The sequence below is a fragment of the Pholis gunnellus genome (assembly GCF_910591455.1).
Source record: "Pholis gunnellus genome assembly, chromosome: 13".
In the NCBI taxonomy this organism is placed as follows: domain Eukaryota; kingdom Metazoa; phylum Chordata; class Actinopteri; order Perciformes; family Pholidae; genus Pholis; species Pholis gunnellus.
In genome coordinates this window covers 18289176-18314091 of record NC_136540.1, presented here as the reverse complement: position 1 = coordinate 18314091, position 24916 = coordinate 18289176, and the positions used below count along the sequence as shown (strand labels likewise).

General features: G+C 43.4%; 1 protein-coding gene across 3 annotated transcripts in view; it reads right to left on the bottom strand.

Moving 5' to 3' along the window:
- Positions 1–24916, bottom strand: part of specc1 (sperm antigen with calponin homology and coiled-coil domains 1) — a 63148-nt gene that overhangs the window by 32259 nt on the left and 5973 nt on the right. For 2 of the 3 annotated variants that reach the window (XM_079171674.1, XM_079171675.1), the window contains exons 2-3: positions 18174–18361; positions 17908–18037 (exon numbers count right to left, since the gene is read on the bottom strand). In XM_079171674.1, coding sequence (XP_079027800.1) covers positions 17908–18037; positions 18174–18338 — 295 coding nt within the window. In that variant the 5' untranslated portion in view covers positions 18339–18361. Of the gene's footprint in view, positions 1–8050; positions 8400–17907; positions 18038–18173; positions 18362–24916 lie in introns of those variants that run through there. The other variant, XM_079171676.1, reaches the window with a different exon arrangement.

Here is a 24916-nt window from a genome sequence, read left to right as displayed (position 1 = left end):
AGTACAACCTTTCATTTGCTGTTCCTTCATATTCTGTTTCCCTCTTGCACTCTTAGTGAATAAAACCCAGATGGAGCACATGAACTCACTCATCTTTAGATCGCCCACCTCTTTAACCATGACATCACCACAGCTGCTTAACGTGCACACAGAAATGACACCGGTCCAGATGCCAGGAGTCAGCACAGACAGAAGGATCCTGAAGAGGAAGAAACAGCTACTAGGATACAGCGTCAGATAGTTAGACGATCTCTATATTACTTGGACATGCTCCCAGAAATAAAAACATAAATTCCACTGTTGGCTATGAAAACATTATTTGACCGAAAAAACAATATTGTTTTCTAAAGCTGATATTGGCCACCGGCGCTGACAGTGTATCAGCGTGTCTTTAGTAGATAAAATATAGCACCGCAGTTAAACAACCTGTTTCCAAGACCAACACAGCGGCTGATGAATGTTTATTATTTCAATTTTTTCATCATCAAGTGCCCACGTTGCCAGACACAGAGCCAACCAAAAGTCATGACTCCAGAAACAGTCTCTTAAATGTATTTGACAACCATTTTGAACAATCTAAAATAAACCTGATGTTGGATCGAATATTGGAGAGAGACACACTGAGGGAAGCGTCTCCCTTACTCGGATGTCCCTGAAAGATGCAATTAACCTCCAACTGCTCTCGCTGAGCTGCTGAGTGGTATCCTGTAAAGTATTAGAGTGACAATTACATCACCCTATTTCTTAATGGCGGCAGAAAAGGAGAGAGGGGTAAAGTTTCTAATGAAACGTCCACCCCATCATAAAGCTCACACACTGCATCACAGCAGTCAGCTGTAATTTGGTGAAATCTGTGCACTGTTTTTGTGAGGGCACAATAACATTTCTTTATGGTCTTCACAGATAATTACTTCTTCTAGGTGTGCAAATCTTTCTTTCACAAATAAGAACAAAAATATCCAAGACCAAGGTGGTTAAGAGTTAGCTTAGTCTTAATTTAGTGCCGTCTTTGATGTAGGCCGGCTCAGGTCCAGGACCATTTATAGCTACCTACCTCTGAGAAGCACTAAATCTGTGAAAAGGAGTGGAGTGGGCAGTTAGCTGGCTCATGGAGGAGCTTTTCTTCCTCTAGCAAGAAATAAATCCTCGAGCAGTCTGAGGAGTCCAGCTCCAAAGTCCAAATACTATCAAACACCAGTTTTGGAGAAAGAGAAGAAAATCATTCCCAATGAGAGAAAACATTTTACATTTAATATCTCAGGAACAGTTTCATACTCAAGTCATTGCTTACATTCAAGGAGAATCTTCAATTATTCCAGATTACGAATCTTTCATGACCAATGAGTCTTCAGAGAGCAGCTGTTAAATCAGACTTTCACTAGCATTACCGCCGTGCGGTTGTATGTTTTTGCCAACCAGACATGTTGCAGTTTACATCCATGTCTGTCCAAAATGACATCACTTCATCAATTTAACCAATTAGTCATTTGTGTGAAATTGTCATAATTAGAAATTGAATTCTTGAGTTGTGTGTCACAGTGACCTTTAACCACTAAAATCAAATCCGTTCAACCTCGAGTCCAAGTGGACGTTTGTTTCAAATTTGTTCCCGATACATCTCGTTAATGACAATCTTAGAGAGCTTCACCTTCGACCACCAGAATCTAAAACAGTTCATCCTCGACTCCAAATGGCCGGACACAACCCAAAAAGATGATGCCTCCATCCACGGATGTCGCCGGTTTAGATGAACACCAAACCTGATTGAGGCGACTGCATATATGAAATGATCGTGTTGTTCATATTTGATCTAAATTACTTGCACAGACTGACTTCCAGTACTCCAGACCAGTCAGTCATTCCATGGGAAGTCAGCTCCCTGATCACAGTAATGCACTGTGTTGGCTTCTTTCTCTCTAATGAAGATAAGCTTTCAAATCACAGCAGGAGCCGTGTGGCTGGACGCAGTCCAGCACCAGCCGGCTAACTGCAGCCAGCCCGCCTGCCAGCCAATAGGTGACAGAGTGCATTGTGGGCAGAGTGCACAGAGTCTTCAATTTAGAGAACAGTGGGGTCACGGGTGAGGAGGAGTCACGGTGAATTAATGGCCAAGTGTCAGAGAGAGTTGGCACCTGAAATGACGCACTGCCTTCGTCATCCGCACAAACAAAGCTTGTGATGGGAATCTCTCGCTGTCTTTCCTCTGTCTTTCCTTCTGTGTTCCAGGAAATGTGCTGTGCAGTTTTTTCAGTCAGGTGGAAATGGTGAGGAGAGACAGAAAAAGGCAGTCGGTGATTCTGGCCTTCCTGTTGTCCAACTGTCTGGGCATGAAATAGGTCAACAGGCGCCTATCAGTCAGACGCTGGGACTCCGAGGCATTCCTTTCCTCTTACTGGAGATAGACAGAAGCGAGGCTCCATGACACCCACAGACCCGCAGAGATTAGCCTGGGATGCTAAGCTGCATCACAACCTCACAATATACCACTGAATACCATGACAACACCACTTGTTGAGGATAAAAATGTTCTTTCATTATAATAAGGTACTTCGCACATCTTCAAAACCAAGGTACACAAGTTGGATAAATGAAACATTTCCTAAAGAAACTGCTGGAATTTCTGACTCCAGTCTAGGACATGACATCATATGCAGAGTGATGAATAAATAAGCAAACAGTACAAACAATACAAAACGAGGGCAATCTAATTCACCTTAAGAGCAGTGTTTGCACTAGTCAGCTGTGTAAACCAGATATATTTAACTACATAATAAAACTGAGATTCACTGACAGCTGTCAACAGTCCAACACCGTCGCTGAAACCAGATTTGAATGGCTGAGTGCACTTATGAGAAGTCCACCACAGAATCAACGGATTCCAAAATAAAATGTGACCTTTGGCTAAATGCTTGAGATTCATCGATGGAAGAGTCTGCTGTGACTTTTACACCCATAAATTAGATTATATTATATTTTGTCAGCTATTTTTTTTTACTAAGAACATAAAGTAGATCTGAGCTGGGTGCATACCTACTTGAGCAGCATTTGTTTTTATTGCAAAAGATATTTTCCTTCAGTATAATGGAGGCACAGTACAATATCATCAGAAGGCTCATTTCAAACTCTTTAATATAATCAAACGTATCACTGCAAAACCTTAGCTGCATATAAGGGTTTTAACGCTCAGTGCACTAAAAAAATAACGTTAAAAAGTATTTGTGTGGCGGTAACTATGTGATGGGAGTCAGGAGAAAGTTTGCCGTTTCAGTGGCTGATGTGCTGGATGCATGAGAGGAGGAGAGGAAAAGTGCTCATTAGCTGAGCTCATGGGATAATAATAGAATAGCAGAAAATTATACAATTTAGCAAATCAAGGAAACGTTTTGGTTGTGACTAGGTCATAAAGAGGCTGGATATTAGGAAAAGGTGGGAGGCTTAAGAAACCATAAAGCATTGACTGGCTCTGATTAATGTCGACTGACTAATGTGCAGAAATAAACCTCAATACATTCTTAGTCTTAAGTTATTACTATGACTCTGTCAGCAGGTGGCTTGTTAATCGTGCATACAACTGAGCAGGCAAACCCCTCACCCTGCCTTTATAAATAGAGACTTCATTGTGGATTTAAGCTGAGATGTTTGTTTCTGCCTGAGAAGTGAACAGCTCTGTGCTTCCTCTGCAGCACAGGATGAAAGTGCAGCATAAGAGCTGGCAAGCCACAGAGGGCCACTTGGCCCGGCTTCTTTGGCTCCTTTAATCATTGTGATTGAATCATTTCAACTGGCCTGCATGCTCAGACTTTTAACACAGCATCCTGATGCTGATCCACCCCGCTTTACACTACTTATGGAGCCAATACCCTACAGAGATATCCAATAGCGCGGACCACGAGCCGGCCAACTGAGAGAGAATTTTCTTTATGCTCCAAATGGAAAAACATTGAAGACAGAACTCACTGACGGAATAATCATATGCCATTTTACATGATTGCAGGTTTATAGGATCGGTGTGTGTGATGGGTAACAGGTTGTACTTGAGTATCGCTTAGTTTTAAGCTTCTGATGATTTCCATCTTAGCCTTATACCTTTGGAATACATGTTACAAGCCTTAGGGTGTATTAAGCTGTGATCTACTTTCCTGGATTGACCACAAAAAGGCTTTAAAAAAACATATTCTGTAGAAATATTAAGCCGTAAATAGGGTTTTGAAAAAAAACAACACATCAGCTTCTAAACTCAAGCAACACTTGGGTACTGTGGCTCCCTTTCCACAGCTTAAAACAAAACCAGAGGCAACCGCATCTAAAGAAGGGCTCAGTCTCACCAGTATTTAGAACATTTTAGACAAGGCAAAGTAAATTCACGCGTTGCTTTCAAGCACAGGGAGTTCCGCTGTGCCACTTTCTAGAGTGACGGGACAAAGACGCATAATCAACAAGATGGCACCCAGTATCGCCAAGTTCACTCTCAGAGAGCGATAGTGATCTGATCCGTCAGCGAGCTGCCGCTCTCAAGACATAAACACATGAACCTACATCCACAGAAAGGCCAGAGTGAGGACGGACCACAGCCAGCTGCAGAGAGATATCAGGTCGATTTGGTTTGCATTAAAATGTCAATTTTATACACTTATTGTTAGTTGCTAAGCCATAAAGTCGTGATTTTTATGAGCTTAGGCCTGAAGGCTACAATCTGCCAACTTTGATGTCCAGGCTGGAGCCTCCAGTTACACAACACACGCCTCCCTCTGCAAACACAAAGCTCTGTGGAACGGGCCGGCGTGTTTACTGTATCAACTGCTAACTGCCATGGAAAGTACGACTGATGTAACTTCCTCACAGTGTCCCAGCTGTCAGAGGTTGGACAAACCTGCTTCCTCATGTTGCATCCCTGCTCTACGTCACTTTGCTCCGATATGGTGTTGAGATAGCGCAAGAATCTGTGCATTTCCGTTGGAAGTGTGCTCTGAAAGGGAGCGGTACCCACCAGGCACAATGTCTCAGTGCTGCACCAGACAGATAAGGGGTTCACACAAAGTGTTAGAAGTGAAATGATGTGATATATTTGTCACAAAGGCCGCTGCTAAAATAATGCCAACAAGCAAAAATATCCGAATGTTTGAAGAAAATGGGAAGACAGATGTTGCTTTCGCTCGTCTAAGAGGAAGCCAAGCGCAGTGCCGTTTACCTGAGGATGAATATCGCCTAAACACAGGTGTACACCCAGCAAGAACGTGAACCTATTCCTATTAAAGCACAAGATATATGGCTTCTGGTCACCTTCGTGTTTTTGATTTATGAGCCAAGCTGTAATATTTGCTGAGTCATAAAATCTGCAAGAAGCCACTATGTCCCCAAGCTTCTAAAGCCAGCAGCTTCCTGTCCCAGCGGGTTAAGATACTGTTGCCTGGTGGCCACCTAAGTGGCACTTATCAGGGGATAGGAAGCAGAAAGCAATAAAAGTCGCCTTTTAAAAGACCCGGTCACCAAACTCCATGCACCAGTTAGAGTGACAAAGGCATTAGTGTAGTTTCCTCACACTAACAGATGCATCAAAGCTGACGGGAAAGTCAGGAAGACTTTAGATTTACATTGAATTTTGTGATGATCGGGTTCAAATTTGAGAAATCTCATCTGAGCTGAGCACCAATGACAACCAGCACCAATACAAAATGATAACTTAATGTCACTGTGCTGCAGTGTGAACAGAAACAAAAATGTTATTCCAATGACAACACACTATCTGATACAATGATGGCATCCTCCACTTTCAGAAATCACAGTGCTTTGCATTACAGCTCCCTTCCAGTATCCAAAAAAGACCACAAGTGTATGAAATGTCCTATTTTAGACCATGTGAAAGTCACGACAATCTATTTTACCTCACTACACAAACATATTTGAACTTTCCTTTAATCCTGGGCCCGAATGGGTACAACTGACAGAGTTGTAGCCCTGAAAATAGCCCCACAGTTATTGGACCATATATTACTGATAATTCATCAACAGCCGACAACAGCTGAGCCGCAGGCGCTGGTCTGCTGAGCCAGTGAGGAGACAGAAAGGCTCGGTGTAGTAGCCTTCACTGTAATTTGGTTTTGATAACGACCTCCTTATCACTGCTGCAGACTGCTTACTCCTTAGCCTGCCACTTCAGAGATAACACCATCAATCAAATCTGAACGAGTTCCTCCCGTTCCCACATTTCTTCCCTTACTTCCAGCACCAGAACTGTTATTTCTACTTTCCAAGCCCAACGTCTGACAAACCTCAGCTGGCCGTTTCCCCATCTGGGTGGAAGGTAAGCTTATGTTATAGTTAGATAGAGATATTGCAATGAACTACTGTTCTACGGTTTTAAACGTCTGTATGTGTACTATTACACTTCTACAGTGCCTTGCACAGTGCGTGTCTTTGCTCTTGGCTCTCTTGGATCGATAGCTTCCCGTCATCGGCAGGCATGATGGAGAATCAAGCTATTTGAAGATCAATTCTCATTTACTATAGAGGCTCCATGGAGAAAATGGAGATTGCTAATTTATACGAATAACAGCTCGCTCAATTAATAATATTGCTGACTGGTTCATTTCATAATGGAGGTTCATGTGGGAAGTTGGAGCGAGGATCGTGAAGGACTGTACCAAGCAGAGTTTAAATACTTCTCATAGCCTGGAGAAGAACATGATGGATTGCAGGGCGTGCGCGGCTGTGATGGCGTATTCTTTCGCTGGCTGAGCAAAGATTTTACTCTGACTCATTTCATTTTCATTCCCACATACCTGTAACCATCTCAGAATTATTGTTTGCACCAAGAAATACTCAACAACAAGCAGCCAGATTCTGCTTAGTAACTCGAGAATAATTAGTGAGATTAAAGACGATATTATCCGCCTTGGTTCCTACTTTCTGACTCAACAATCTTTTGTTTTGTGTATGATGTATTTACTGTTTACTGTATGTGTGCGTGTGCGTGGAGAGGAAACTGGGAGCTAATCTTTTCAAGCATGCAGCAGCTTGCTGCCATTGCCTTCTAGTATGAGCCTACTGTGCTTCAAGCAACACACGCTACAGCCATGAAGTGATGCAGCTTAACATCCACTACTGACAAAATACTTTTGCATTGTGTGTGTGTGTGTGTGTGTGTGTGTGTGTGTGTGTGTGTGTGTGTGTGTGTGTGTGTGTGTGTGTGTGTGTGTGTCTGCATGTTTGTGTCCGTGCCTGTTGCCCTAGCAAGGTTATACGGGCTATATTTAGCCAGCATACATTTTTGTTGGGATGAAAGCCTGGAAATGTAATCACATAACAGCTTAAAAATATGAGTATAGTTCTGTATATTTATATCTATATAGTGTGTGTGTGTGTGTGTGTGTGTGTGTACACATATGAGGAGCCTCTGTGCACATACACACATATAAGATGCAAATACTGGTTTTGTTAAAGAAATACGGAGAGGTTAGAGACGTGAAAGAGCTTGGTTTTCTTTCGATGAGCGGGAAGTTGCTGCTGAATGCAGTTCAGAGGGTCTTTGAAATGGAAATGTTCGTGAGGCGCAGTGAGCTCGGGGCAGTGGAGTGATGCGAGTGTGAGACTGATGATACCATCTCCTTTGACACTTTCCCTCATGCTTACTGTCGGGCAAATCTCACTCAGCACTTCTCCCCCCCCTTCCCCTATATCTACACCGAGGTGCAAACGGTGAATACAGAAACACAACACACAAGATCAGTGATTATACGCACACAAAAAGTGTGGACATGCTTGCACAAATAATGGCACATGAACAAAGCAAAACGACTAACTTCCAACGCGTTTAAACAGCTTCTATAACTCCAAGGCATGTTAGTCAGCACTCGTCAGTCAGTGCTCATCTGGTCCGTATTCATTAGTCAGGACATGCCGTGCCAGAGATATACTCTGACACGACATGACAAGAAAGATTATCTCATTATCTCTTTTGTATTCAGCAAATGCATATCTTTGCCTTTTACATCGTCAAAGACAAAGAGGGATCAGTGATGCTGAGGCAAACGGCCGAACAACAGAAGCAGACCTGACTCTGTTTCCTCCGGTCTCCCCGCCTGGTTCCCCATGTTGGTCCGCTCTGCGACTCCCACTCTCCACACCGGGGCGGACTAATCCAAGAATCCGTGGCTGCGGGGGAGAGGTGTGTGTGTTGGAGTGACGGGGTTGTTTGCTCTGTTCAGCGCCCACAACCAGCGCCGGTCAGTCACATAGGGAGGAGACCGCGAGAGACATAAAATCCTTCCTATTCTTCCCTCCTACTGGTCTTCTTTTCTTTTCTCCACTCCTTCCCAGGGCTGTGTGGGTGACTGCGTGTGTGTGCATGTGTGAGGAGGCAGGCTGCGTGTCCCGTCAGTGAGTGACTGCGAGTGTGTGTGAATGTGTGTGAATGTGTGTGCGCGTCCTCCGGAGCGGTGACAGTATGTCACACTGGCAGGCGGGCGGGCGGGAGGGCAGCGTCGTGTGCACTTCATTATTGCTGTGATGACTGGAATCAGCTCAGAGGGGGAGTGGCTTACCAGGCCACACACACACACACACACACACACACACACACACACACACACACACACACACATTAACACACCTCCTCCCACTGCTACCCGCCAGTTTACTCTCACCAATACCAGTTGAACAATGGTGAGATGAACCAACCCTCTGGTACTGAAAAGACAAGTGAGTATAAGAGAGAGAGAGAAAGAAAGAGGGTAGAGGGACGAAGGAAGGAAAGAGGAGCAGGAAGAAAGGAAAGGCACTATTTGTATTTTTGGCAGAGGGTGACAGTGCAGCTCTTGTCTTTTCTTGCTAAGGGAACTTGCAGACAGGGACCTCACACAAAGACTCCTGCGCCCGCTCCCCCTCACAAGATCACAACTGCAATTTCTCCACAAAAGTCTTGATAAACAGGGAAAGGAGATGCTGGTCTAGGGGATAAGAGCCCCCCCCCCAAGGCTGGCAGCCCCATTTTTCTCTACAGCTCGCCCAGTAGGGAACAATAGGATGTGCGTGTATCAGAGTGAGCCTACATGTGTATGGAGATGGGGGGTGGTGTGCTAGTTTTGGTGAAGCCAGTGAGGGTAAGGCTTGTTTTTTTTCTGTCCTTTCTCATTCACAATGTATGCACGTGTTAAATATTTATGATGGCACGAGCTGCTACATGGAGAAACCAAGTTGGAAGGAAGAATGCTCTGGTTGGTTTTTTTTGGGTCCCCAATCGTCATTGTTGTGTTTTTGTGTGAGCACGTATGTGCAACTATCAGGAATTCACCTCTTGAGAGTTTGGCCAAAACACAAGGAAGTCCGGAACTACTACTCTACGCTACAGGCAAATTGCCGTCATTAATTAATAATAAATAAATAAATAAATAAAGAGATAATCATAATTTGTCCATGGCCCAAAAACATCTATATCACAGTTATACCCAGTTACAAGAAGACAGCCCAGGGACTGTCTTCTTGTAACAAACAAGGATTAAAACCGCACAAATTGTTCAAAAGAGCAGCAACTAAAGCAACCAAAAGATGTTTTATTCACACCCTTCTGAGGAGAAACCTGTAAACAATGATTACAGTGATACAATGAGACGACACTATGTCCCGTTATCCGTTATCCGAGTGTCTGCCTCGCTGTTATGAGCCGAACTCTGTCAGCCACAAGCACAACTCTGTATGAAGTACCATTTATCAGAAATCAAAATTCATCTCAACTGCATCATCGTCATACTTGACACAGATAAGCAGTGATATTTTTAGTAGGATGAGCATCTCTGTTGCATAAGCTACAGAGCTACCATAACATTTCCTTCTTTTCCACGGCTGAAAAGAACCGTGGAAATTAAACTAAATAGGCAGAATACCAAAGCAATAGACATTTAAAGTGGTAGCTGCAAATAATAATACAAAATCCCCCATAGCTGTTAGGAAAGGCATGTCTGCTGCAGGATTCTGTCCATGTCAGGTTGAATATTCAACCCTTTGTTACAATACTGTACACGGCCGCTTCCGATCCTTTTTATATCTTATGAATGTTGCATAACCTGTTGGAACATTTTCCTGTTCCTTTCTTAATATTCTCCTCTCTCCTTGCCTCGGAGCAGCACATCTACCTTGGTAAACAAACATGCCTCCTAATCCAGCTAAGAATGTTCTCCTCACCACAGGACGTCCATCTCTGGGAGCCCAACCAGGCCTCTTTCAGGATCTGGCAAAGACCATTTCTCTCTGTGGTGCATCTTTAGGGGACTTGCTGAGGTCACGAGCTTCTCATAAGAGGAATGTCAAACTCGATGCCAAAACTCTGATCAACAAACCTAAAAGGGGCCAGGTGTGTTTATGCCAAGGTTGATGCCAGATGCGTAGATACAGTGGAGTAAAGCTATGCCCTTCAGCCACAATCCTTTTTACACTGTATAATAAACGGAGGCTGCACTATCATCCTGTATTGTAGTGTACACTTAGACTTGGACAGGGCAGTGTGGGGGACATACAAGGTAAAGGTGTGAATACCTTTGCATGCTTATTTGTGTTGTGTTCAACTTCATGTACATGCGTGCATGTCTTTCTACGGCTTGTGTCAGTTTGTGTCTGTCATGGCTGAGTGCTTATACAGGCTGAGGTGTCCCTGTGGACTGAGGCGTGTTTGATTAATTCATCTGACAGATATGAGGAGCTCAAGGACCTCTCTCTCTCTCTCTCTCTCTCTCTCTCTCTCTCTCTCTCTCTCTCTCTCTCTCTCTCTCTCTCTCTCTCTCTCTCTCTCTCTCTCTCTCTCTCTCTCTCTCTCTCTCTCTCTCTCTCTCTCTCTCTCTCTCTCTCTCTCTCTCTCTCTCTCTCTCTCTCTCTCACACACAGACAGAAGAGGCCCCTGCTGGGGCCAAATGTTACGGCTGAGTCTGCTGTCTGAGTTGTGCATAGTAAAGCACACACACACACACACACACACACACACACACACACACACACACACACACACACACACACACACACACACACACACACACACACACACACACACACACACACACACACACACACACACACACACACGGTCCGTAATAGTTTGAGCGCACCTGTCTGCTCTGCTTATCCTTAACGGTGACTATTAACTGAGGTCTGCTTGGACACTTGGATCCATCTTCCCTGTGAACTGGTGCTGTGAGGAAATGATATGAGCTCTGAGCTGATTGATAGGAGGATAGAAAGTCGTAGTCCGTCTGGTGCGGCTGGCCAACCTCACATATGGCAAGCAACCCGAGAGAAACTTCATGTCCATCGCTCACTGACAGCATAGAGCTGAGGCTGCTGGTTAACAAAAGGAACGTCCCGTGTCTAACTGATGGCTTTTTGGGGAATGACGCATGGTTTTCTATAAATCTTCAGTGTGCAGTACTTTGCATTCAACCACAGCACAAAAAAGCACGAGATATTAAACAGCATGCAACAACTCTCCTTGACTAGTTATCATGACAGCAATACTGTTAGTAGAGAGCACTATCAACTAGAATGTCCCTCACAGGTGAGGACAGAAAAGTGAAGACTTTGTCATGAGAGAGCGTGATGCTTCTTGGTAAAGCTAAGCTATTCCTGTTCATTCACTTTAATTGTCATGCTAAAAGGGAGATTTATGAGGTGACAGTACTGCGCCGACACGTTATCGCTCAAAAACCACATGCAGCCGAAACGCTGTAAAACTGGCAGATGCACGTGTTTTCAAATCTGCGAACTCTTGCAAAAGACTGAACGTGTTTGTTCTCAACTGGAAGGAAGAAAGTGACACTACAAACATACACGAGTGGAACAAGGAACAAATCATGAAATAAGGCAAAAGAAAATATGATTAGAGCAGAGCAGAGTTCTTTCTGGCTCAACCAGAAAATACAGAAAGTCGAGTTACAAAGCTTCAAATGGTCCTTTTAGGTCCCAATTGAATTTAGTAGGATACATTTTTGTCCTTTAATCTCATTTTGTATTCTATTTCCAATAATGTGGTCCAAATGGATCACATAGAGTATTTTGTAAAGCATTTTTTTGTTATCTCACATGATAGTCATTCAAATCTGTCATGTGAGGTACAACTGCTGAAAAACAAAGTAGCTATAAAAGTCACACAAGTTTGGGCCTTAAAGGGGGAATTTAAACACTAAAGTCGGTTTGTAGATCTTGGAGGGTACAATCACATATGTGAAAAAGTGATGTCACTTGAGTCAGCGATTGGAGCTGAAGACTAAAACTTGAAAATAAAATAAATCTGGATGTGTGGAGACAGAAAGAAGTGAATGTTACCAGACATCTGGAGCCTGCTGCTCCTCTCTGCTTGAGGCTAGTGGCTCAAGGCTACATTAGCTGCTACTAGCATACCACACCCCCCAATCTATCCATCGAGAGATTGAGACACAAAACACAAAATAAATGCACACCCCTCCTTTAGAACTCCATTGTGCCAAATGTTCTTCCACAGCATGAATCCGGCTCTGCTGATACTTCGCCCTCTGTCGCAATGTTCAACCAGCTTTGCAAGTCCCACAGAGTGAAGAGAGTGAGAGAGAGAGTGAGAGAGTGAGAGAGAGAGAGAGAGAGAACTTGAGTGAATCAAACAAGGAGAAGACTCACTGAAGACACTTATGTGAAGCTCAGCTCAAATCACCGAAACGTTAACGGTCAATGCGAGCGCATCGAAGTGCCCATTTGTAAAGTTATGCCCTGCAGTCACCCCCCACCCGCCACCAGGCCTGTTATTTATAGAGCAGGACAGTGTTATCTCCTTCTGTCTCTTCTCCTTGCACACTCCACAGGGACTCCTCTCCAAGTGAAAGCCTTACTGAATTATTGATGAGGTGTTTTAAATAAGTCATCAGGAGGAGGCTGGGTTTTAACCCGTTGTCTGACAGCACGGTGGAGTTGGTTAAGTGCCAAGTGGGATCGGGGGAAAGACTCCATTAGCAAGAATAACAGTTTTGACTCATTAGCACAGCATGCTGTGAGGGCAGACATGGGTGGGGTCAAACTGTCAGTCATCTGACCCTTTTAGCCAATACTGTGTGTGTGTGTGTGTGTGTGTCTAAATAAATGTATAGCTACTGGGCTTGAATCTTGTTTTTTGTGCTCAGACTTAACCTTTCAGAAGATAAGGACGATAGATCCATCATTCACATAGCGGCATAGCTGATGTCTAATTGGAACTGGAGAAAAGAAAGTACCGTAAAAATGATATTGAAGATCATAATAGTGATTGTAGCCGTCTTGGTTGATTGCATCCAGGGAAATCCAATTTCATGACTGAAGACCGACTGTTGCTTCTTCTTCTTATGGCTCTTCCCGTTCGGGGTCACCACAGCGGATCATCTATTTCCATAGTTGGTACCCTAGGGCTCGACAATCCGAAATGGCAATCTGATTTTATGATCGGCGTATCTTGATTTGCTTTTACACCAGATAATGAGACGGGGGGGGGGGGGGGGATACACCTGGAGGGGACCCACACGAACACAGGCCCACAGAAAAGGGCCTACGGGGGAACCCAAAACCTTCTTGTTGTGAGGTGGCAGTGCTAACCACTGAACCAATGTTACACAAATTACACAAGGCTGCTATATTGCTTGTGTCTTGTTTTCCCCTGTATGCACAGATTCTCAGGCACATGTGACCCAGTTTTCATAAAACCTGAAATAATAGATGATGCATCTAGCCACTGCGGCCCTCATTGCTACAATTAATCAGCAATGATTTGCTGACTGGAATGTACAATTACAGCGCGAAACAAGATACAGAAATTAGGTACAAATGATGGTGCATTGCTTAATAACCTTTACGAGTCCATGCAACTGAAGCAAAAGGATGTTGTGGCCACTCGGTGAGGATTCTGTCGTGCGTACACCGCCTAGTCACAAAATGTACTTGGATGGCCTCTGAGAAAAGACTCAATTACCGCCTGACGGGTATGATGACAGTTCTGATGCAGTGTGCCTTAGAGAATCTTGTCAGTGTGTAATGTCACATATCGACTAGGGAGGAGCCCGATCGGTTTATGACCAACCTGACGACACTGACGGGTGACAATATCACCAAGAAAAGCCTGAAGACATATCTCAGTATTCGAGTGAATGTGTTTATCCCAAAATGTCAGAAAGCAAACGCTGCACTTTTTTAATCTTCTCTTCGCCCCAAAAAAACTGGTTTCACTTCAGAGACTTCCCGTCCACATCAATAAATGCAAACACTCGAGACATTTCAGAGCATTACATCTCAACATCAAGAGTTCAAAATACCACAGATCACCACCCCAATCTATATTCAAATCATGGCATTTCCCCCCATGTGGATATTTCAGCACAACTCTCAGGTCAGGCTCAGCGACTTGGGATTGAGAGCAGGAGGCTAAATGACAATCGTCACAGCTTGCATGCATTGCTGCTCTTTCAGGTGTCACATTTGATTTTCCACTTGCTGATGAGCTTGATTTTTGAGACCTGTTTGACGTGTCTGTCGTTATATGTCTTGACATGCACTGATGTGTAGAGTCCCAACCCAGATGCAGAACAATACAGCTTGCCTCATGAGAACATTATTTCGATTAACCAGGCTTGATGACATCAAACCACCGCTTTATCTTTACTCGAGCAAATAAAAGAAAGTAAAGTTGGTTTCTTTTGAAGCTAATTGGATTGATTTTGATCAGTGATGGCAAACACCAGAGTTTATTTTACATAAAAGGATAAAGGATGCCACTCTCCCCGATGCAAATGTCAGCTACATAACAGCATCAAAACTCTGAACCTACTTTTAAGACCAAGAATGTTATATATTATAATATAGATAGATAGATAGATAGATGTTTTTTTGTCCTTGTGTGTGAAAACACTTAGAGCCCAGTCCAATGAAAGCTGAGAGAAATCATGGCCTAATTGTGTTTGAAGAATCGAGAGCCTCACTTGGCCTTGGTCTCTCAGCTCCTCTGGAGTCTTTTGTCAAGTAGAATTCAATTATCTTTGCTTCAGCACAACCCTTTTAAAAGGAGGATTTCACTAGAGCACAGCATCCACACAGTGTGTAGACGGGCCACCAAAACAAACAGTTATCTCCTCTCACAGAGGATTTTCCAACAATTGCTGGAAAAAACATTAATTACTGCAAACAAATCCCTGTCATGATCTACTGCCATATTCCTCCTATGTGTAATACATGTTTTGCTAACAGGTTTATTTGTTGTTGCTGTGCTTATCCAGTGGCACGCCCCAAAGTACAATACCAACACACAATTTAATGGATAACATTTTTTTTATCGTGACATGGCAGCGTTCTCAAGCAACACCCGAGTTGCAGATCTGCGTGCATGCATAATGTTACTTGGGATGTTTGCTGAATTCATTTACACGTTTACTGTGAACCTGCATTTACAAATTGCTTGTCATATGTGACACTTCACTGCATTTATGTGTGGATTATTGAGAATCCCCCGACGTCATTTAATTCACTAAGGCTTTATTTTCCTACAGGGAATTATCAATCACATGAGCGTGCCCCAACGAGGGTGTGATTTACGTCATGCACAGGGTGAGCGCTGTGGAAAGGAATCTCTCAAAAACTAGTCAGACAGCTAGATTTGGCGAAGTAGTGCAAACATTTAACTTGAGTTGAAAACAATCAAACCTGGACAGAAAAGTCTGTAAGGACCCCCCAAATAATCCAAACAAAAAGGGATACAGAAACTGGATGGAAGGTTACATCCAGACCACTTCCACCCAGCATGTTGCTATTGACAGCTAACGTTGGCTAATGCTAGCTGGCAGACACTAACGTTAGCTGTGTGGTGTTGTAAGACAAGCGTAGGTCATTTAGAGAATAGTAGAGCCCGTGCAGAGTGTTTGTGTGTCCTTGGGAAGTGAGTGATGAAGCAAAAGAGAGAGAGAGAGAGCAATTTAAAAGACATTGAAATTCCTTCCTTTGTGAAGAGGAGCCGGTTAACATGAAGCAGGGAGTCATTCAAGAGGTATGTGAGGCCACCTGGCCGAGGTTTTTAAGGACAAACCCAATTGTTGATGCTGAGATGGAACGCTATTGTTTCCAAGACGGTGTGCTCGGCACATAGAGCAGAGACCAAGGCAGCCATGAGCATAACCACCAAACTCATCAACCAAAACACAGTTATGCCACCAGCTGCTGCTGCTATTGCAACACCCAACGCCAACACTTTCATCCTGAACACCCCTGTTATCCCCCACACCCCACATGCCCAGGACTGTAAACCCAATAAAAGACAATTGGACATTCACAAGAACAAAGATAGTCAGACTGTGCAGTTAAAGGGCTCCTCCCCCAAATGTGAGTGGCCCAAGTCACTAGCCACCCTGTGCTAACTAGCCGTCATCTGAGAGTGAAGAAGAAGAAGAAGACCGCTTTACATCCTGGTCAGTATGATGGCACCACGGGTTGGAAAGATTGTCTAGACCTGTTTGAGAGCTGTGCTAAAGCTAATAGCTAGTCAGAAAATACAATGGCTGTCCAATTTAAGTTGTGTTTGGTGGGTACAGCAGGGGCATAATCTACGGTCTTCTCAGTGGGACTACTGCTGCCTGGGGGAGGAGATGGAGATCAACTTTGCCCCTTTTTCAGAGTATACTGCTGCAATGGCCATTGAGCTGATGCACAAACTGGGTGAGGCTCTTCGTGTTTTAAGAGACGTCATATGTGGAAAAAGTGTCAGTAGCCTATAGCGACAAAACTGTAGGGAATGCAGAAATTGTACAGAAACTGCTAGAACAGCACTCCACACACTGTCTCAAGATCATGACACCATCCGTCACCATGAAAGCTCCAAGGGGGCAGCGTCGTACGTCAACAGCTTCATGCAAACCAGAGCACTCCCAACTTCATGACGTTCGGCGGGAGAGTGAGTGAGCCAGTTTCACCAGTTGCCGTTTCCCTTTGTTTAAACTCTTTTGAGATCTTGACAGACTCTGCTGAGGAGCACAAGTCAAATGTTCGCTAAAGCTAGCTGTCTGATTTGTTTCCTGGAGATTCCTTTCCACGCTGTTCTTAAGAGCATACCCTCGTACGGGCGTGCGCTTGTGATTGGTTGAAAAGGAAGGAGACATTTGATGGGCTACAGACAAATCCCTGTTTTGTGAATAGAGTGAAAATTGCCAATACTTTTAAATACATGTATTTATGGATTTCTGGTACATTTATTTAAAACAAGAAGCACTTGTGTGTGCATCAGAGACATTTTTGTTAAGAGAATCATTATACATACACATACATATATATATATATATATATATATGTGTATGTATATAGCACAAAATACATTTGTGAATCCTCGTTTGTGAAGCCTGCATTCATTAATATTGAGACTGATGTGACCCCATAGCAAAAGACCAGCCAAAAACCCCACCAACATCATTTTCTCTCTCTCTTGTCCTTCATTTTTCCTAATTTGTCATCTAAAACACAGCCTGCTGTTCACACGGCTGAGCAGATGTTGTGTGAGGAGCAGACTATGAATGCGTCCAGTCTCTCAGTTTTGGACCAAAATCCTGAGAACCTTCCTCTTCAGCCACCTGCATCTCATCAATGCCAACCAAACAAGAAGAAAGAGTAGAGGGGATAGAACAGCATCTCTCAAGCCTCTAGTTAAACCAGTAGCTTGATACAGGCAGCTTCAGTGGTGTACTGTGGCCCTCTAGTGGGCGCATGTGGTTAGTTGCACTACTTTCCTGCTGAAGTATGATCTCTGAACTCTGAGACTAAATACAGATCACATCTATAAATTGTGAAGATAACAGCTGTTTCCCCCACTTTTCATCATCATATTGCTTTTTTTTTTTACATTAAACCAAGTCTCTGAAACGAGTTATTTGAAGATATCTGATGAGAGTGGTAGTTTCCTACCAGACAGGCTGCGAGGGCGGGCCTCCGGGAGATCTGAGATGGCTCCGGTGGTCACAGTCTTCTTCATCCGGGAGCCAGCGGCTCCCAGAACAGGCTTTGTCAAGGCATCGTCACTGCTGGCTCTTTTCAGCTAGAAACACATCTGCTGTCAGTATCAACAACATATGGTCTAATAATGTTCTGAGGTGATTTAATCAGTTTTGTCCTTTGTGTAAAGGTATCATCATGGTAGTTTGTGTTAGATTGTAGTGTACTCGTGGACCCACCCTGCTGAGGCGCTGGTCTGAGGCCAGCGTGTTAGAAGATCTGGAGGTCTTCATGGCTGTGGAGGTGGTGGTGGTGGAGGAAGATGGGGTCGAGGAGGCTTGCTTGCTCCGCTCCTGGAGTCCCGGCTTGGGCAGCCCCACCTTCGTGGCGCCCGATTTCATCATGGCTGTGCGTCAGCTAACTACACCTGAGAGAAAGGTCCAGAGAAGAGAGGACATTGTTCAACAACAAACTTCTGTATGGTTATCCTCACACATTCATATGTCTGTGTATTCAGCCCTCCTAGAGCTGGTGGGCAGATTCTTCCAGAACAGATGCTCAGTAGGCTGATTGTCTCATTGAAGGTCTCTCTCTTTAACCACTATGCCGAAGGCAACAGCACAAATATCAACACATGATCTTCCATTCACTAAAAAAGCTCTGAACAAACAAGTCTCTGAAAACAACGAGTGACACTGTGCGAAACTGGCCTTTGACTTGTAAAATTGCTGTTTTCGACCAATATTTAAAAAATAAAACTAAAACTTTATAAATACAATTAGTTACGAATAACTAGACTTTTAGCCTCACCTACATATAATATTTTGACTACAATCTATCCATTGATTAAAAGTACATATCAATATTGGAATTGCAAATTAATAATTTTGACTAAAGTTGATTTTTCTGCCTCTTTCCTTTATCTGTCAGTAAATAAATCTACTAAGGAAATTACCACTACTGCAGAAGAACACGCATACATATATACATATATATATATATATATATATATATATATATATATATATATATATATATATATATATAAACAAATATATCAATATATAAAATATCAAGCAATAAACAAATAAAACTGTTTTAGCAATGCACTAGTTATAGATGCGAGTCAAAATTACATTCCACAACAGTCATGCCTCTGTCAGGAATATGTTCATAAAGTAATACAATAATGGCTTCATTTTTTCCAGCTCCAACAGGATGTGGTCACACAGACTGTTAAAGGTGTGCATTTGACGTCCAGAAGGAAATGTGCTCATTCAGACTAGAAGTAGGAAATGGAAGGAGGTAGGAGTGCACTTAACCAAGGAGAGTGTGTACTGGTAAAGACCTCTGGTGCTCCCTGATGACTGGCTGAGTCATTGATCCGGGTTGAGGTAACCCGATCTTCTGCCTCTTTAATGGGGATATCCTCTAGTCTCTGCAAGTACAGTCCCCGCTCTAAACTGCTATACATATTTCATTTACTGCAGTGACTGAAATGTTGCATGTGTAGCACAACAGGTCACAGTTCAGAGCAGGGAAAAGCGATGCTGCAATAAAATAAACAGCCTATAAATAATGTTATGATGTGTGATAGGAGCAGTGTAGGCACCACGAGAGACAGTCACATCACCACATCAGCAACATGTTAACAGGACATCCAAGGGATGTTTCTGGGTGCTTATCTAAAGAGGATGCAGGCCCATCATATGATACTAAGACCTCTCGAGGCAAGATCCTGTGACTAACTCCTGCCTGGCCTGGTAGTCTAACATCTCAGCTGGATGGCTCACCTGATTTCAGATCAGTTTACAAGGCGAGGGCTCCACTCATCGCTACGATGCCTGTGGAGGACTAATGAGGAAGTGAGGCAAATTGAGGATGTTCCACTTGAGGTTATACTAGTTTATTTTGATAAATGGGAGGGAACTAAGCAACAACCAAACAAATAAATCAGGCAATTTGTGAAACAGTAATGTAATGTTTGAAAACATATGCCCAAAATCCTGTCCAGTTTAAGTTGAATATACTTTGTTTTTACCTTCTTTGGACCACTGTGGGACTCATTTCTGTAAATATGACCGCACCATATTCATCTGCAGAGATCAGATCCTCAGGAGCCAGAACTGTGTCCCACTTACTTTACAACGGCCTAGTTAGGAAAAGGAACCCAAATGTCTTTGAGAGACAGACAGCAGGGTTGTATTTTAAACATGAACTAGCCAAGAGTTAAGAGTTGGGCATCTTCCTGTAAAAGCAACTCCGCTAACAAAGATGACTACAGCGTGCACGGTCTGACAGAACAAACATGTAGGATGACGACCTCGTGGCTTATACAAGGCTGGTAAAAAGCTATAAATGGACTTTGCTTGAAAAGAAAAAGACCAAATCTCAAAAAACAAGTATAACTTGTAGTCACCACACAGTCATAAGTAATGGGTTGTCATCTGCCTTAATTATATTGCTTCCAAAAACAGGAAGATGAATGTAAAGGCTTAAATATGGGACGGAGTGGTGTAGGAGCCTCTCAAGTTATTTCTGACAGTTGCTGTTGTACTGCTGAAGGAAAATAAGGAGAAAGCACCAACTGTTATCAGTTTGGTTTAAACCATCTCTCACACATCATCTGATCTGAGTCACACCTGAGGGAGTAGACAGCGTGCTTTTTAATCACACAAACAAGATCCACACTCATACAGTGAACTGCTGTTGAGACAAAACCAATAATTACTCTGCACTGCAAAAACCCAATACTATGCAACAGCTACAGAGGAAATACCTTCTTGCACGAACGTGTAACTTGGCTGACGAGGGAAATCCGAGCCAACCGGTCCTGACCGTTCTCTGACTTTAAATGCAGGCTGCCTTGCTACAGGACAGGCCATGTGAGCCACACTTCAATTATTCAGTCGTTGTGTATTTGTAGAGAACGGAGCAGAAGAGAGTGAAACGCTTCCTCCCGTCACTAGGAACGGTGTGTAAGTACCAACTTCCTGTCAATGAGTTTGTTAAACGTCTGCATAAATAGTTATCATGGGAGGAAACAAACTGCAGGCCTGCAGAGAAGTGGCTGCAAAGCCTGCCGCCTTCCTGTGGCGGCCCTTAATTAGGCAAAGTGCATTCAGGTGCGACTGTTCTGCTTTCAAATTAATATAATTTATTCTATTATATCTATAGAGAATAACTTTGAAAAGATTCAAGCGTTGTAACACACAACAAAGCATAACTGAACAAGGTTGAATTGAGGTATTTCTTTATAATAACATGGGCATTAAAATGTCTGTTTTATCACATATTCATGCTGACCTACACCACCAAAAGCAGCAACGTGAGTGATTCAACTAATATGCATCTTATATGCTCCTGACCGCATTTGGAAACATAAAAGGATATAAGATGCTAGGTTGAACGTGTCATCACATCCTCTCATGTGTTTTTTCTGACCCAATGGTTAGCAAAGGCTAACATAAACCTAAATATGACATACGAAGCATAACATAAGCCTAAAAAAAATCTCTGGTTAGCTGCGGTTGTAAAAACGTGAATAAATACTACTCCTGCATAGAGTACTTCACAGGCCACATTTCCTTTCCAACATTCTACTTTCGGTGGCTGACAGAAATGTGAGAAACCTGGCAGAAGAAATATCTGCAGCAGATGTTCTCACTTCACTTTCCTCCTAACTTATCATACACAATGACTTTTCCCTATTCAAAACGTTTCTATTAGAATGACCAATCACATGTTCCAGCCCGAACAAACTGCATTGTCCCTTTTAAAGCTGTAAAACAATGACGGGAAGATAAAACAACATATCCAAATAATATCCAAGAGCTCAAAAAAGTGTGTAATGAGAAAGAGGGTGGTGACAGATTGGTGTCAGAGAAAACGCTTAACAAAACAAAACAGCGGTGCAGTTCACTCACGTGTTCGGTACTCAACGCTGTCCTAGAGCCTGCCCTCTGCTCAGGGAGCCCTGAAGCAAAACAGACCAAAATATCCGTCCTCTGCCGAGCTCTTCGAAGAGACTCTGAGGGCCAATTCAAAAAAGGTCAGGAGCAACGGCCGTCTGCCTCAACGCGGCAGTCAGGATGAGGAAGTACTGCAGGCGGCCAACCGCTGGGCTGTATGTGCTGCTAACTCTTTCACTCTCACACAGAGTCTCAGCCATTGGGCATGTTTTTCTCCTCTCACAGGTTTTTTTCCAGACTTTTTTCTTACTTGAGAAGAACACACGGCAAGAAAGGGAGAATGGACGAGGAGGAAGGAACAGATCTCAAACATACCGGGCCACGCACGGTGTGAATAAGGGTAACAACCTTCTATTGGGATCACGCAGCCCAAACCGCTGTTAGAAATGCAGGTGTCTGCACTTTGTTCTCAGGGCAGTGGCTTGTAATTGGATTTAACGTGGGACCGTGTGCGTTTGTGGTTTGTGTTCTTGAATTAAAAAAACACCACGCAAAGCAAGTACTTGTTGTGAACTATGTCCAACATGTCTGAAAAATAAAGATTGCTTCAGGACATTGTTATGAGCTCTTTCTTTCCTACGTGGACTGTGGGCTGTTTGGGCACAAACAACAGCTACCAACACTGACAAAGCCAATCTTTGTGTGAGAAGCGCTTCTTAATGTGAGGGCGGATCATTTGTGGAGGGGTCTGCATTTCCTGCTCCACCACACTGGTCTAATTTGGATCCCACAACGTACGGCATGCCAAGGCCGTAAAGCATGTGGGTAGAGAGTGTACTGAACTCTGGTCCGGGATGAAACAGCCTTCAGTTTGTGGCAAGTGGTAAATTGAGGAACTTGGTCTGACCACACCCCTACACCACCATAAAAACTGCTTTTCAAAAAAAGGATGCTGCAAAAGGGTTGAGAAACAGTTCAGAATGTTTTTCACTGCAGGCTGTTTCACACCCCGCCACTGCAGATGTAGATGTCGAGTGTGATTTGACGCATGCTGCATGCTTTCGACTACACTGATTCTGCAATGTTGCGACTGGCGGACACTAACAAATGCTGTCAAAACATTGTACTGTTCCTGTGATTGTTCAGTGACCACCGAAAACACTTGTTTCTAATGTTTAGACGGTCTCTGTTAAAATGACGTATCATGACACTTGAAACATAGTTCTAATAAACAGTCTAACTACTGTTTAATTTGTTTGTTTTTTAGGAAAGTCATCCATAGAGATATAGGAGAGAAATTGTCTTTGTTTTCTATTCCAGTGTACCCTTTATGGGTGGCTGCAGATTGAACAAACATGCCTGAGAGCATATTTGTATTATCAGGTCTGGAGAGCCTGCTGAAGATGGGAAACTTTCAGCAAGCCATGCAATAGCTGTTGAGACATTTCACTCAAAAGGCATGCTACATGACTTTTCCACCACCATGAGGTTGGTGCAGGGGATCCCGACCAACTTGTAGGAGTCTCCAGTGCAGCCAACAGTACATCCCTTTCCCATTGGTAAGTGGCCATAGTGTAAGAACAATAACACTGTCCGAGGTGTCCCAATATAGGACATGGACTTGGAGGAAAAGCTTACCACTCGAGACTTGTAATTTCCAGTAACTGGACCAATTGTTTGCCATAAAAACAGCCAACTGACATCCTCTTCCATACTGCCAGGATCCTTTGTATAAATTAAAACCGAACACTTACAGAAAGGAAAGAGGAAATAGCAAACCCCCGGAGTATGAAACTGGCCAGACATTCATAAATAATGATGGAACATAGAGCGATGTGGCTGGATGCTCACTAGGTGAGGTGGCAGCAGACATGTTGAAGCTCCTAAGAGCCGCCTGCTTCTCATTCTCTTCCTTTTTTCCTCCCTGTGTCTACAGGAAAAAGCACTGAGTCACACTCTACACACACTGTCGCAAAGGATGTGAAAACAAATGTATAATGATGGTGAGTGTGTGCTTTTTCCATGATCATTGAAGGTAGAGCCTACTTTCATTATACAACCAGAAACTGTACAAAACAACTGTTTCAATTGTAAAGACTCCAAAGTCATGCAAGCTTCATGCCAAGCTACAACTTTGCGAAGAAAATAATAGATCATGTAACACTAACTGTGGTTCATCGGGGCTTGTAACAGTGGCCTGGTTAACATTGGCAACCTTTTTGAGAAATTGGCAACCAAATATTGGCCTTTGATTGCCATCAGTGGCAACCACCACAGCAGCTGCACATCTAACATCAGCACAAGAGCTCGTGAAGCAGAACAGATAACTTGCTCTACAAATATAGAGTGTGCTGTACAATCTTTCACTTTGTGTGCTTACACACATGCCTTCATGTATTAATTGTGCCTGACCACGTCGGCAGCTCTGAAGCATCTGTACAGCACCTGGGTTGAAGGAAGCGGTGTGTGCAAAGTCATTAGCTCAGCTAAAGTGAAACAGGAAGTGAGTGTGGGATTAGTCTGTACCCCATGCTGTGAGATGGTCTCTGCTCTCCCTCTGGGTTTCCCCTTTAGTCTGGAGGGATCTGAAACCAACGCAAAACCTCTTTCCCAAACGCAGCATATGGGAAGTGGAAGCCTAGATTCGCACTATTGCAGCTAATGTGTGACATATTCTGCAGTTGGTGAGAGTTGAATGTGAGCAAAACACAGTAGAATGCCCACAGCTGTACAAATATAACAGACTTTAAATGGTTCAAATTGCACTCCTGGGAATGGAGCCCTGAATCTACAGCTAGGAAGCAGTGGTTCACAAGTGGTATGTCTGCTTGAATGTACTGTGTTTGAGGCTACTGATTACTGTGCCAACTGCCTTTTGTGTGGAGACTTTGATGTGAATAATTGCTGGAAAGAGTCAAACAAGAACCCCATCCAGCCTTCTAGTATCATCCTATAATGTCTCTACCAAGACACAGAAAAACTACTCCTCGCCATTTGAATTTGAAATAGCCTAAAGAGGAGAGCTGCTGCTTAAATCAGCATCATTTAGTTCAAGAAGAGATGAGATGAAG